Source organism: Priapulus caudatus, unplaced genomic scaffold (assembly GCF_000485595.1).
Source record: "Priapulus caudatus unplaced genomic scaffold, Priapulus_caudatus-5.0.1 Scaffold1228, whole genome shotgun sequence".
In the NCBI taxonomy this organism is placed as follows: domain Eukaryota; kingdom Metazoa; phylum Priapulida; class Priapulimorpha; order Priapulimorphida; family Priapulidae; genus Priapulus; species Priapulus caudatus.
This window is the reverse complement of record NW_014578289.1, coordinates 53,809-68,804: the sequence shown is the minus strand read 5'-3', so window position 1 is coordinate 68,804 and position 14,996 is coordinate 53,809. Positions and strand designations below refer to the sequence as shown.

At 40.4% G+C, this 14,996-nt stretch overlaps 1 protein-coding gene across 2 annotated transcripts in view; it reads left to right on the top strand.

The window, feature by feature from the left end:
* LOC106815887 (two pore calcium channel protein 2-like) overlaps positions 1 to 14,996 on the top strand; it is a 32,588-nt gene that overhangs the window by 16,310 nt on the left and 1,282 nt on the right. For both annotated transcript variants that reach the window (XM_014820411.1, XM_014820412.1), the window contains exons 2-19: positions 2,201 to 2,395; positions 2,820 to 2,946; positions 4,414 to 4,591; positions 5,031 to 5,147; positions 5,514 to 5,620; positions 7,091 to 7,163; positions 7,529 to 7,652; positions 8,051 to 8,181; positions 9,226 to 9,326; positions 9,581 to 9,662; positions 10,214 to 10,306; positions 11,371 to 11,493; positions 11,795 to 11,977; positions 12,197 to 12,252; positions 12,501 to 12,603; positions 13,063 to 13,134; positions 14,383 to 14,532; positions 14,734 to 14,816. In XM_014820411.1, coding sequence (XP_014675897.1) covers positions 2,233 to 2,395; positions 2,820 to 2,946; positions 4,414 to 4,591; positions 5,031 to 5,147; positions 5,514 to 5,620; positions 7,091 to 7,163; positions 7,529 to 7,652; positions 8,051 to 8,181; positions 9,226 to 9,326; positions 9,581 to 9,662; positions 10,214 to 10,306; positions 11,371 to 11,493; positions 11,795 to 11,977; positions 12,197 to 12,252; positions 12,501 to 12,603; positions 13,063 to 13,134; positions 14,383 to 14,532; positions 14,734 to 14,816 — 2,066 coding nt within the window. In that variant the 5' untranslated portion in view covers positions 2,201 to 2,232. The remainder of the gene's footprint in view (positions 1 to 2,200; positions 2,396 to 2,819; positions 2,947 to 4,413; positions 4,592 to 5,030; positions 5,148 to 5,513; positions 5,621 to 7,090; positions 7,164 to 7,528; positions 7,653 to 8,050; positions 8,182 to 9,225; positions 9,327 to 9,580; positions 9,663 to 10,213; positions 10,307 to 11,370; positions 11,494 to 11,794; positions 11,978 to 12,196; positions 12,253 to 12,500; positions 12,604 to 13,062; positions 13,135 to 14,382; positions 14,533 to 14,733; positions 14,817 to 14,996) is intronic.

Below are 14,996 nucleotides of genomic sequence, written 5' to 3'. Positions count from 1 at the left end.
CCACGGCCACGCCAGCACGTACGTGCTCGCAGGACGTGCCGTCGCCACGGGCAGCGCGGGGTCAAGAGGTTGATAAAAACCTCGCACGTACGGAGCCAGGCGCTTTTCCAGATAACATCTAGTGGAAATTCTCAGTGTAAACAAACATCAATCAACGGGCTTAGCCAATCAACGTAAGGGGTACTAAGATGGCTACGATAATTTGAATCCCACGTCACGATTGGAGCTAGACTGCTACGTACGGACCTTAACTCGGCCAAGTATCTTTCGCTACACTAAAGTTATAGTTAGTGCAGCGTGTGGAACTCTTCACCGCGGAGCAGTCTAAGCTGAATCGCCGATCCTTGTGTGGAAAATTCCCTTGAAAATCCCTCGAAGAGAGCCTCGTCGCGCCATCTATGGGACGCCATATGTACGAGAATAAATTCAGGGCGTGAAACGCAAGAAATGCAAACTCGCTTTTCTAGACAAAAAGGAAATGCGCCGACCAGCAAACAAGCAATTACCAGCATTTGTATTTATTCTCGACCTACGTGCATAGCCGAAAGGCTTGTGGAATCGCCACAACTCCTCAATAGACCGATTATACGGCTTTATCCTGTACCCATAGGGCACTGGGGAAATTTTTTATCCATATAGGGCAGCGAATAAGATTTATTGTCACCGCTGCGCGGCGTTTGCGCGCTTCGCGCGGATATCCGGGCTGCAGATCGTCAAGGGAAATTCGTCATTTACTAGCCTTATAATACCTACGATTTACTACGCATAACTCATCCAACTTGAGCTCAAATCGTACACAGTACATTCGCCTAGCATCGTGCGAAATCGTTTCCTCGTATATACACCAGCAATCCGGAGATACAGACTAAAACGTAAGACACGATTATCCATTCTTTGGCCATCAATCCAAAGTATTCCCCGCCGAACTTGCAAACAAAAGGCAGCTACTAATGCACTGTCGCTCACTCGGCGAGGCGGTGTGGCTCGCTGGGAGATTGGACATCGACGCAACACTCGGCGAGATAACCTTTGACCCGGCACACACCGGCATACAGTTGGTATGCCCCCCACGCACGCACGCCCACCGCAATCTCAATAACAATAAATTTACTTGAAGAATAGCAAAAGAACAACACTACAAGAATAACGCGACGCGGCGACTGCCAGCTAGGTGAGCACGTAAAATAAATGTGAGAATAAATGTCGAATGTGAGAGTAAAATGTCTAGACATGTACGTGTACATTGGTGGCTGCGCTTCGCTCCCGCTGCTGATGCGCAGGTGAAGGCCGATACTTGCCGATGTGAACTTCAATATTGGGTATTGGAAAATGTCGCAAATAAGTCAAAATATCTCCAGTATCAGCGAATGTTGAAGTTGAAATTATGAAATCATGAAGTTGGTTCGTTAGATGAATCATCATTACTGTACGGTGTGTGTGGGGGGGGGGGGGGGGCTAGGGTAATCGTCCGGGGGTGAGGGTAGTTGTCCTAGTGGGTAATTGTCCTGGTGGGTAATTGTCCTGGTGGGTAATTGTCCTGGTGGGTAATCGTCCTGGTGGGTAATTGTCCTGGTGGGTAATTGTCCTGGTGGGTAATCGTCCTGGTGGGTAATCGTCCAGGTGGATAATTGTCCTGGTGGGTAATTGTCTGGGGGGTAATTGTCCGGTGGATAATTGTTCAGTGGGTAGTTGTCCGGATACGCGCGGAACCCTCTATAGGATTAGATTAGCCTTAGATTAGATTTAAGCTGGGTTTACACTACCGACTTTATGCAGGAAACTTGGCGTTTTTCTTCTTTCTACCAACGTCTATATACGATCAAAGCTTTTACGTTATTGACTGCGAGGCAGCAAATGTTTCAACATTTAACCTGTAGCGTGCGCACAGGGCGACGCGGATACACATTTTTGCATTTAATAATTCCCGCGTGGCGCCGATAGCAAGAACGAGCTCTCCCCCTAGGTGGAGGGACACACCTCCTGATTGCAGTTCTATGAGTGGCCCACATGGCAAAAACCTATACAATTCAGCAATACTGATAGTCGATTGGTTTTGTGTACAGGGTCCATATGGCATGTGTATGTGCCGTATACACTACAGTATAGTAAAATGTAATGTATGTCTAAATATTTTCATATTGATTTACACACTATTTATTTATTTTTCCCATGTTTCATGAAATTTGTTTAATTGCCACAGAATTATGCATTCATGATGCTTCACTGTAAATCATGGCTATCGGAGACAAAGATGAGACGGAGCCACTATTGCGAGGTAGAACGGCCAAACACGTGTCCTCCCAGAGACTTGCATCGATGACAACCTGGTTTGTCAGTCATGATGACATTCCCAGTCACGCTGCTATTCAGGAAAAGACATCTGGTTTAACATTAGGTATATATGTACACGTAGGCCTATGCTTAATACATAATTTAGAGAGTTACCGAGGATGCCTGTGTTTCAGGTTATAACCACATCAATTGAATTGACCTAAAACTTCTCAGACTGTGACGTCAGTCACTTGACAATTGCCCATGTATAGAAATAATATATTATAGGTAACTAAATTTACACGGTTATTTTGCTAATTTGATTATGACCCCATTCAAGAATGCAATGATATTGAGAATTACTTGTTTCACATCAATGAAATGGTAAAAAAAGGATCAAGTACATATTTAATGTTAACTTTATCAATTTTGAAGAACCTATATTCTTGTATGATGAACATTACACCTCGCTTTGTGAATACGTTTTGTGTAATTGCTGTTAATTGCTGTTGCTGTTTACAAACTTGCAGTTTTTACTTATTTATTAGACGATGTGCGAGTGCTACAGGCAGTTACATTTATAGAGGATGCATTACGCTATCGTTCCATACATCACAGGGTGGATAGATGGTCTCTCAAACTCCACCGCTGGTACTATTCCTGGCCAGTTCAGTGGTACGTAGTGTTCCACAGCTCCAAGCATTGAGTACGTTACTTATGTAGTACACGTTTATCTAGTGACTCATTGTCATGAGCTCCGGGACGAAATTTATAACATAGATATATATACATATAATCAGGAGTCTATCAATATTGATAGACTTCTGATATAATATATACATATGTATATATATATATATATATATATATATATATATATAATATATACACATATAAATGTATAAGTAAGCCATCATATACATCATCTCTACAAACATACTGTGCATTAGGCAGCACCTCTATTCCTTGCTATAGATATATTACAAGAGTATTTTAATCAAACTGATTCTTGCTCGTTCTCACTGTTTGCTGACTAATGCATTTTGATTACATATTTAAACTTGGGTTTATGTGAGCAGTGATAGCATAAGCAGTAGCTAATAGATGATGGGGTTGCTCTTTAGCCAATTGTTATTGTTGCTTTATCTGCAAATTAATATACAGTCCAACCTCCTTTATCCGGCCATCCGTTATCCGGAAATCTCTATTAACCGGCCGCGATCTCGCAGTGTATGTTTTATGTTGTTTCATTTATTTCCACCTAAAAATCTCGCTCAAAGCTCGCTCAAAACTCGCGCGATGTACCAATGATTCTCGCGCGATGTACACATTGATTATCGTAAGAGCGCACAGCTATCACATGCACAAAACAAACACACTTACTGTAAGAGCAAACGCCCATGTACATGTACATGTATAAATATATGGCCATATTAATACGAATTAATCTATTAATCTAAGGCTAATTTCACGAATACATACTCACTTGTTGATGCTGTAAAAACTACCAAGGAATAAATATATACATTGTATATTATATGAATGAACAAAAAAGTGTGCGTGCGTGCGTGCATGCTTGCGTGCGTGCGTGCGTGCGTGCGTGCGTGCATGCGTGCGTGTGTTGTCCGCTATGCCTCCGGACAACTTTCGTCGGACAACTTTTACTATCGGACGTTAGTGAAACGCGCTACCTCGCTACGCACTCGCGATCGATCGAGCCCCGTACTTCAATCAAAGGCGCCACTGCCGCGCACGTGTAACAGCCCTAGGCATACAACGCCGCGAGTGTATCGATTGTTACAGCCCTAGATCTCAGCACTAAAGAAACAAACATAAACCGAAGTGGTAAAATTTCTGTTTGATTTCATTTTATTTCCATTTCATATAAACCATAAAACACTACAGTTTGTTACAAATAATCAATCGTAGCAACGAGTAAATACATTATCACATGCATAACCCCTACTGAACTGCATATAAATGCTGTGTTTGAGCATAACTCTCATAGCCGGCCAAATCCCATATTCGGATGGGTGCCGGTCCAGACGTGGCTGGATAAAGGAGGTCGGACTGTATCTGCAATCTTCTCGCCTTGCGATGTTTTTTTTCGACCACTACATGAACGATGTTTGTCTCATATAGGAGCCTCTACATGGCAATATGCATCATCCACTTGCTGGCATTCTTCGAGTTCCCGTCATCGCTGTCGGTCTCGTCGGACATTCGCTACAACCAAAGTAGGCTGAATCCTCCCTGTGGGGTCACGGAGGCCATTGAAATCATCTGCCTGCTGCTGTTTGCTGCTGATATTTTAATCAAGGTACACATACCCTCTGCTTCGTTAATATTCGGTATTTACATCTTCGGTGGAGTGAAACTTAACTAAACTAAACGAAACGAAACCGGGATCACTCGGACCTGAACACAGCTGCATTAGAAGTGAAAGTTAACGTTGCGGATTAGTTTAATTGGTGACTGTGAAATCCAGATTAACTCACGCACGTAACTCAGTGTATGTTTACTTTGTATTTGAATGTGACGTAGTTTAGCAGAACAGGCAGAGAATTATCAGAAAGCTCACTAGCTTCATTAGTCTTTGCATGTCCTCCTAAGGGAATTTAATCTCATGGCATACTGACATCGCTACAAACCTCTTCCAACACTCATTATTTGTGTACACATGCATGAACTTGTATTTGAGTAAATCAGAAACATTCAAAAGAGGATATTTGTGCAAGCATTTTGAACGTTTACTGCAGGGATACCTGATTGGGACAAAGCAAGTGAAGAGGAACAAGTGGCTACTGGTGTATAGTGCTGTTGTTGCTATATCAATCATTGATTGCAACTTGTCACTTTTATATTCGTGCTCAGATGTAAGTATAAGAAGACATGGTTATAGTGCTTGAAAAGTAATGGCTGATATAATAAAGTGCTACACTTGTGAATGAGAATAGGAATAGGCCTATGTCTTTGCTCTTGTGTGTAATTTCAACAATGTCTCTATGCTTAATTATTACTTGGTAATTAGCAATTAGGTATAACACACGTGCACACACGCACACACATACAGATACACATATATATTGTACATCTGTGCCATACTGAGAGAGTTCATATGTTTATTTTACTATATCGTATGTTATGCCAACCAGCAGTCACTAGATGGGTACAAAGCAGTCATATATATATGGGAAAAAATATATTATACACGCTAAGTCATGCTTGAATTATAATTGCAGATGTTGAGAATAAGAAGAATTCTGAGGCCATTCTTCCTCTTGCAATCTTCGTCTGTGATGAAAAAGACAATTAACTGCATAACTCGCACACTTCCTGAGATAGGCAGGTACTGTTGCAGCAGCTATGCGGACATCGCACTATTATTCACGCTCTCACGCACTATGTGTACACAGCTGTGAATTAAGTTGTACTCATCGAGCAGTTATCTTTTTTATTATTCTTTTCTCCTTTCTCTTCCACCACCTCCCCTTCTCTTTCTCCTCCTCCCCTTCTCTTTCTCCTCCTCCAACTCTTCATCTTCTTCTTTTTCTTCTTCATTCTTTTCCTTTTTTTTTTTTTTTCGTCTCTTGCTTCTCGATCTTCTTCTTCACCTTCTTCTAATGCTTCATCTTCTTATTCCTATTCCTCTTCCTCTTCTTCTTTTTCTTGATTTTTTTCCATATTATTAATTATGTGGTTGTGGAGATAATCAAATAAAAGTGAGGGTAAGGTGGGGTGTAAAAGGTGGGTGTAACTTGAGAGGTATAACTTATTAGTGTGGAAACTGAACCGGCACCTTGTGTAGTTAATAAGTACATTACCTTGTAGCCAAACGCGTATTAGTTTGTCCAATATCACTGCTAATTACTAAGAAATGTGTAATTGAAATCCGTAAATCTGGTAATCTGGCACCAATGCTAAATTGTTTGCCAACTAATTTAGCCTCGAAATGGTTAGGTGACGACACATGTTGCTATGGGTGTGAGCAGAGAATTGTTTGTCCTGGGATGCTTATAAAGACTAATGAGCTCATAGAATGTATCTCTGGGTGTATTCTCAGTATTGAGGCACAAGTAAATAAACCATGGGTGCTAATGAACGGGTACCCACATGTCTTCAATTTCGGACACAGGTGTATTCGTTTGACCAATATAGGTAAATAATTGTAGTGCTGTCTGCTTTCCATGTTTAGTCTGTGGCCTTGGTTAGTCCGCGATCCCCCCATAGTGTTGGCCCCCAACACAGCCTACTTCATTATCACCAGCGTCCATGATTCGTACGTGGATTCCACGCTCATTACAATCACAGCTACTGTTACGTATACAGTTACGGTACTGTACTATCGCTAGCATTAGGTACGGCCAAGCATGCGTGCGAAAATGTCCGGTGCACTATAAATCTGTATCACACCCGCTTCGGCCGGCAGCGGTTTGAAACTGTACAACTGATTTCTTGGACTGCGGATTTCAATTAGACATTTCTTAGTAACCAGCAGTGATACGCGTTTGGCTATAAGGTAATGTACTTATTAACTACACAAGGTGCCAGTTACTCTAGCATTCGTTAACATTGCATAATCAATAAACCTATTATGCCTTTAATGTATAGTTTAGGTACCTTAATTACTTCTGAAAACGTCAAGTGCCCTACACAATACCCCCAATTTTATTATTTTTTCACAAAATAAGAGTAAAATCTACTGGTTAAAATGCACTTGGGAAATTCACTGGTCTATTTATTCTTAGTGACATATCTGTTGAAAGTGTGACCTTCCTTCGTTATTGCAACAACTGCTCATGCTTACTCATCATTTCAGCGTGCTGCTGCTGCTCTGTTTGCATCTCTACTTGTTTACCATGTTTGGAATGTTGCTGTTTCCCCAACAACAGGTAAAATGTAACAGGTGACCTAGAATAAATCCCAGTTTCAGGAAAAATTTAAAACAGAGCATGATATAAGTAGCCAGGCTACTGTTATAATGTATAGCTTATTCGTCATTAGTGAATATTTACCATTGGTTCCAAGTTAATTCGTTGTATTTCGTCAAGCTGTGCATTATACAGTGAAACGAAATTAATTGTTTGAAAAAATGGCAATTTTTTTAAATCGTACGTTTTTCTCTTTGTGCTTAAAACAGTAAAATTTCCACTGCTTGCACGTTTTAGTGTTATATAGTATATACATTATATGTTTGTATGTAAGTATAATATACATTTGTATATTATTATATCATGTATGCGTTTGTTGCTTGCAGGGGAATTCGACAGCCCTCGTCAATGAATCCCGTGTTAATGATGAAGGAAACGTCTACTTCTCTACCCTCAGTGATTCCTTCATGAATTTACTCATTTTGCTCACCACGGCAAATAACCCGGATGGTATGGCGACTGAGCCTCATGTTCTGATTTATCTTACTCTATATTTTACTACTAATATTATATTATTAAGCCTCATGTTCTATTAGTTGATGAATTTTAGTTAAAAATTCTTTTGTAAGTGCATGAGAATCATCATAATAGAGAGGAGGAGTATAATAAGGCAGATTTGCTATACACATAACTGCAGTGTATAATTTTATTTTGTATCATATAAGTACATGTCAGTGTTTAATGCTGTTGTTTATATGCCCTACCCATTCTCCACATAATTGTTACTGCATGTGGCTCCACAGTTGTTCTATGATGAAATGTGGAATGTGGAGTATTTAGCTAAAACACTAGTACTTTCTGTGACAATGCGCTATCGTTACTATATTAGTGTTACTTCTGTCTTTCAGTGATGATGCCTGCCTACCAGTACAACCGATTCTACGTGCTGTACTTCATTGTTTTCCTCTTCGTAGGACTCCATTGCTTCATGAATATGCTCACAGCTGTCATATACAACCAGTTCAGGGGTTATCTTGTGGTAAGTTATGTCAGATCAGCACCATCTGATAGTGAGTTATATTGGGTGAACACTACCTGGTGGTGAGTTATGTTAGGAGAGCGCTACCTGGTGGAGAGTTATATTGGGTGAGCGCTACCTGGTGGAAAGATATATTGAGTAAGTGCTAGCTGGTGGAGAGTTATATTGCGTGAGCGCTACCTGGTGGTGAGTTATATTGGGGTGAAGCGCTACCTAGTGGTGAGTTATATTGGTGAGGCGGCCTACCTATGTGGTTATATTGGGGTGAGCGCGCTAGCTGGTTGGTGAGTTTTATTAATTGGGTGAGGCTAAGCTGGTGGTGAGTTATATTAGGGACACTACTGGTGGTGAGTTATATTGGGTGAGGCGCTACCGGGCCCGGTGGTGTCGTGAGTTATCGTTGGTGAGCGGCTACCCCGGGGTGGTGTGTGAGTTATATTGGTGAGCGCTAAACCTGGTGTGACTTTATATTGGGTGAGCCCGCTATAGCTGGTGGTGAGTTTATATTTGCGTGAGCGCTACCCTGGTGGTTGAGTTATATGTGGGTGAGCGTAGCCGTCGTGTGGTGATTAATATTGGGTAGCGCTAACCTGGTTGGTGAGTTTATATTGGGTGAGCGCTACCTGGGTGGTGAGTTAATATGGGAGCGGCTACGCTGTGGCTGAGTTATATTGGTGAGCACTAGCTGGTGGTGAGTTATATTGGTTGAGCGGTACCTGGTGGTGATCGTGAGTTATATTGGGTGAGCGCTACCTGGTGGTGAGTTATATTGGGTCAGCACTACCTGGTGGTGAGTTATATTAGGCGCACGCTACCTGGTGGTGAGTTATATTTGGTGGACACTAATTGGTGATAAGTCACATTGAGTGAGCACCACCTGGTGGTGAGTTATATTTCTTCATGGCTATCTGGTGGTGAGTTATATTGCTTTATGACTACCTCGTGATCAGGTATAATCACTGGAGTAGAATCTAGTGAGTTCACTAGATGAATAACTGACTCACAGGTGATGCCAGTCTCTAATTCTAATTTATTTGTTATCAGAAATCTATGGAAACCAGCTTGTTCCGGAGAAGGTTGGGAGTCAGGGCTGCCTTTGATGTTCTTCTCAGGATTGATGTACCTCACAGCTTACAGGCTGATAGGTAGGTTTACCAGACTGCCAACTGAAATGTGAGAACTCGTGAAGCTAGAACGGTAGTTTCTGTAGTTGCTGTAAGTTCACAGCCACAGAGTTAGATACATGGCGACAACTGTCAGAAACGCAATAAATAGTTATGGCATCATGAATATAAAATGTTTTACACAACAGTACATGTATACAAATTTATATTTCAGACTTCCGTCATAACTATGTTGTATTATGTTCTATACATGTACATTTGTTATGTGTTGATAGGGGCTTCATATCCAAGCAACTAGTGAGGCGTGTCATAGAGGAATCTTGGTTGAAGACGATACTAAAGGACAAAATGCTAGTGGTGAGTTAAAGGAGCACATATCACTACAATATACATATCTATTATATCTGTACATATCTATTCAATGTACAGTTGTATTTGTACTACACCCAAAATTTATTGCTTGGTTGATTCGCTTGTCAATAAAACTAATACATTGGCAGTTTCTTTTTTTGGCTTCTAAAATTTTAGTGATAGAGTTTAAGTATATTTCCAGCATTGTAGGAGTCCCTGCATAAGCCATGTGTAATTGACATACCTACCTGAGCTATATAACCACCTGTCTCTTGGAAGTTTTTGCTGGGTTTTTCAAGCTCTTCCATTTTGTACTTGATTTCACATATATGCATGCCAGTATTAATTTAGCGACACTTTGTTACTAAGCATTGCCTTACGGACATCCTATTGCAGCACTGATTGGGTAAACCTGCCCGTGAGTCACACTAGTCGGATAGGTCATTTACTAGCAGTGAGTGATAGATTGTGATCAAGTATAGTTACACCTCTTTACATGGTGCAGTAATAATGTCACCGTTAGTATTTCTGATCGGTGATGACATTAACTGTTGCAGGAACTGGATAGAGTGGATGATGATGAGTCAGTTGACATGTCAAATTTCCAAGAGTTCTTCAACGTTTTTTACAGTGCTGAGCGAGAACGACCGGTTAGTTTCATGTGCAAAATTACATCGTGTCTGGTTTCTTTAATCATTTGAATTTTTTATTGCAAAAAGTTGGATGTGTTGTGATCGCAGTTAAGTGTATTTCGAATTGTGCAGCTTGGGTGGCATATTGTATATATCTTCATGTGTCTTAAAATCCCCAGAATTATTTCAATCAATTGATTGCATCAATCCATAATTAATGGTGGATTATGACTAGCAATTCATTCGTATGAAATACCATAATTACACACTAAGTATAGACTTTTTCCTAGGAATATAATTGGAACGTGAAAAGAATGTGATTAGAATATAAAAACGAATCATATTGCAGAAATCAATAACCTGCATGCTGCCTCTTGTAATAGTAATATGAGATTATGATAATCGATTATTATTAGATTAATATCATTATGTTTAGGCCTAGCTCATACTCACTGTAGCATCCACATCCTTGTTCAGACCCTCACTATTGTTGAGAACCTGGTCTTGCTAGCTGCAGCAGGTTTTGCTCAACTTATGTACTAACCATAGAAATAATATACTAAATAGTAGTGTTGGAGATCGGTCCAAATTTCATGATCGATTATCAGTTTTACAAAACGTCCCTGGAATTGTTTTTAAATGCTTTAATTTAGTAAATAAGTTAAAAAAGATGTAGGAAAATTTAGGATTAGGCTTGACTTTCAGGAAACAAAGTCCCTTAGTTCCTTGAAAATTTACACCGCACCGTGTTTACTAGTATATGTGTAATTAAATGTATCTACTTGTGTCAAATCTTGGAAAAAGAAAGAAAAGAAAGTCCGAGTTGTACTCGGTCGTCCGATTTTCTACTCGATTTTTAACTCAGCAGCCCAAACGAGTAATGCTCAACGAACTCGATTAATCGGAACACCACTACTAAATAGTATCTGTAACAGTATCCAGCCCTATTCTCCACGAGGAGAGAAGGAACTAAGAAGAGAAGATTTGTAACAGTATACATTTCTGTGGTTGAAACGGTAACAATAGCAACTCTACTACAGTAATGACGGTGCGTGTAACGTCAGCCCTCTATTCTATTGAAGCCTAAACCATCGATGAAGCTCTTCATGAATCCCTCGCTGTGCAAGCTGCAGCAGCTTGTTGCCCATGACTACTTCACCTACTTTGGATTAATGGTGGCCTTTGCCAACGTTGTCTGCATAACCGTAAGTCAAAGTTCGGCATCTTGATAACATTTACATTATTCGGTGGTAAATTTAAGGTTAATAATGATTTATGGAGACATTAGTCATAGCACATTAAAGCCTGTTCTTAAAGAACACTTTTGGCACTTCCCTTTGGCGTTTAGTGACCCTTATAAACAGGTCTGACTGTAGTCGCAGTGATGGTAAGTGCAGAGATGTTCAAATATATATATATATATATATATATATACAACCCCTATACACGTTGAACTAGCTACAAATTAAGTACAATATACGCAGTCATGGCTGTGTTGTTATACAGGTTGAACTGGCTACCAAGTACGATACACTCAGCTCAAGCAACTCACTGCTGGCCACTCTCAACTTGATCTTCATACTCTATTACCTACTAGAGCAACTGTTGAAGTTGACCCTCATTGGATGGCGTCACTACTGCTATGAGCGTAAAAATGTCTTTGACCTGGCAGTAACAGCATTACTTGTGGTGAGCAGTTCTGTACAAAGTTTCTGCCTGATAAATGAGTACTACATGCCATACAGTGTTATTATATATTATATATATTCATTGAAATATATATAATACAATACATAATTGGCAGTATAAATAATACGTAATATAATAGCTTAGCCAAATAACTTGCATATTGGTGAAAAGTAATCAGGAAGTTTTCGTATATGAATTAGGAAATTTGCTTTTTTCAAGATAATTGAAATCTACGATCTGGCTATGTACGGTCTTCCATTTTACAACGAGGGAAGGTAATGTAGCTAGCATTGTTACCAGTTGAAATGTTTTTGCTTTTATAAGTTTAATTAGAAGCACCACGTGGTATACTATAATCGCTAATGGGGAGATTATGTATGGCACTTACAGACACCCCCGCCCATCCACAGACAGTCTGTGGCGCATTGTGGGACTTTGTATGTACGTATTAGTGTGCGGATTATAAAGAGCTTCAGCATAGTCCCAATATGACACTGCGAGTGATTGCATGTGGTTCTTATAGCGTCCACCACAGACATGGTCTCAGCATCACACTGTGGGACCTTGTGCGCATCGTCAACATGATCATCATCTGCCGCCTCCTTCGTGTTATCCCTCATATCAAGGTAACGAGAAGTGGGTAGTCCATTCCCAGTTTCCCATGTGAAAAATGTTATGTCGTCCTCGGTTCCAGGTTGACTAAAATCAGCGTTTCGGATTACCAGCGTCTCTGTTGATTTTTATCCCCAATTAAAGTTATTTCCGGTTCCCAGATAATTGAAATGGTTTAATCCCACCTCACAAAAATAACCATTTCCACCTCTAACAACATGTCTGGCAGTTAATACCATGGCTGCTAGCTAGTAATTATTTGGTTGTTCATAGGAATATACAGAAGTGACAAGTGTGCATGTGTGGTGAGAGGGGTTAAAACGATTAATAAATAGGATAATATGAATTGCTTATTTCTTTGTGCTTATAATTGCCGTAAATCAGTTAACGTATGCATACTGGTGTAATTTCGATGATTTTTCCAGCAAACACAATTTGTTCTTGGTAGTTTATTTATATGATTTCCTTTTCAGACAATGTCTCTGGTGGTGGGCACGCTATTCAATCTTATCCACAACCTCAGGCCATTTGCTGGTGTTTTAGTGGTGAGTCATAATCATTATATAGTGTTGTGCACATATGCATTGCACACTAGTATATGCATGCATGACAGCATGAGTTGAAAGTGGATTGTTTTTAATGAACTTCTATGCTTATTATGGAGATATTGCCCCAGCCCCTATATTCGTTGTTAATAATATGACACATGCCTGCATGGGTCACACATTTGTAAAGTCATCAGTGCACAGCTGGAGAAAATAGGAAAACATTGTTCTATTTTATTTTCATGAAGTTACTGCAAAGCTCCTTATACTTCAGTGAATTAATTAAAGAAAATCTAATGTTAAAATGAACACCGAGAATGTGGCTGTTTTTATAACACGTTTTAACATTCTATCTCAAGGATTTGGACAGTGACGATGACTATCGATGTATAACTTATGATAAATAATTTCCTGAATACCTGGTAATTACTACTCAAGTTGCTCATGTTGCCGGTATAGGGCGATGTTTGTTGACATCGCTGGTAGTGTAATCCTTGTTGACATCGCTGGTAGTGTAATCCTTGTTGACATCGCTGGTAGTGTAATCCTTGTTGACATCGCTGGTAGTGTAATCCTTGTTGAATCGCTGGTAGTGTAATCCTGTTGACATCGCTGTGTAGTGTAATCGCTTGTTGCATCGCTAGGTAGTGTAAATCTTTTTTGACATCGCTGGTAAGTGTAATCGCATTGTTGACATCGCTGTAGTGTAATCCTTGTTGACATGGCGCTGGTAGTGTAATCCTTGTTGACATCGCTGGTAGTGTAATCCAATTGTTGACATCGCTGGTAGTGTAATCCTTGTATGACAGTCAGCTGTAGTGTAATCCTTGTTGACATCGCTTGGTAGTGTAAGATCCTTGTTGACTTTGCAGGTACGTGTAGATCCTGTTTGACATTCGCTGGTAGTGTAATCCTTGTTGAAATCCGGCTGGTAGTGTAATCGCTTGTTGACATGCGCATGTGTAGTGTAGATCCTTGTTGAAATCGCTGGTAGTGTAATCGCTTGTTGACATGCGCTGTAGTGTAGATCGCTTAGTTGACATCGCTGGTAGTGTAAATCCTTGTTGACATCGCTGGTAAGTTGTAGATGACCTTGTTGACATCGCTGGTAGTGTATATCGCCTTTGTTGACATCGCTGGTAGGTGTAAATCTTGTTGACATCGCTGGTAGTGTAATCCTTGTTGACTTTGCAGGTAGTGTTATTCTTGTTGACTTTGCAGGTAGTGTTATTCTTGTTGACTTTGCAGGTAGCGTACTACTCGTTTGCGATACTAGGTATGGAGCTGTTTAGGGATGTCATTACCTACGATGCCAGTACCAATGCCACAACCCTCAGTTATGAGTGTGGCACATACGAGCAACTCGGCTACTGGGCGAACAACTTTAATGATTTTGCTGTGAGTTCTATGCTTAAAAGTTAAATGTGTGACACAGCCTAACTAAAAGACTTCGTCCGCAGCAAGTCATGTCTGTATAGGCATTTTTGATATAGCTCGCCTGTTTTGAGAGAGCATGCAGTCAATAAGATTGAATGCAAAATCATAGCAATTATTAAACTGGGAGTGCAATGGTCTTTCAATTTGCATTTGCACTTCTAGGCTTCCATTGTGCTGCTGTGGGATGTCATGGTAACAAACAACTGGCAGGTGATCCTGCATGCATATGCTAAAGCTACTAGTGGGTGAGTACAGACTCTAAATGATAGACAAACGTACAAAGAACCAGACACACACACACACACACACACACACACACACAGAGAGACACACACACACACACACACACACACACACACACACACACACAGACACCCACACGCGCGCACGCGCGCGCCAGTCTATATTCATTATACAAACAGATT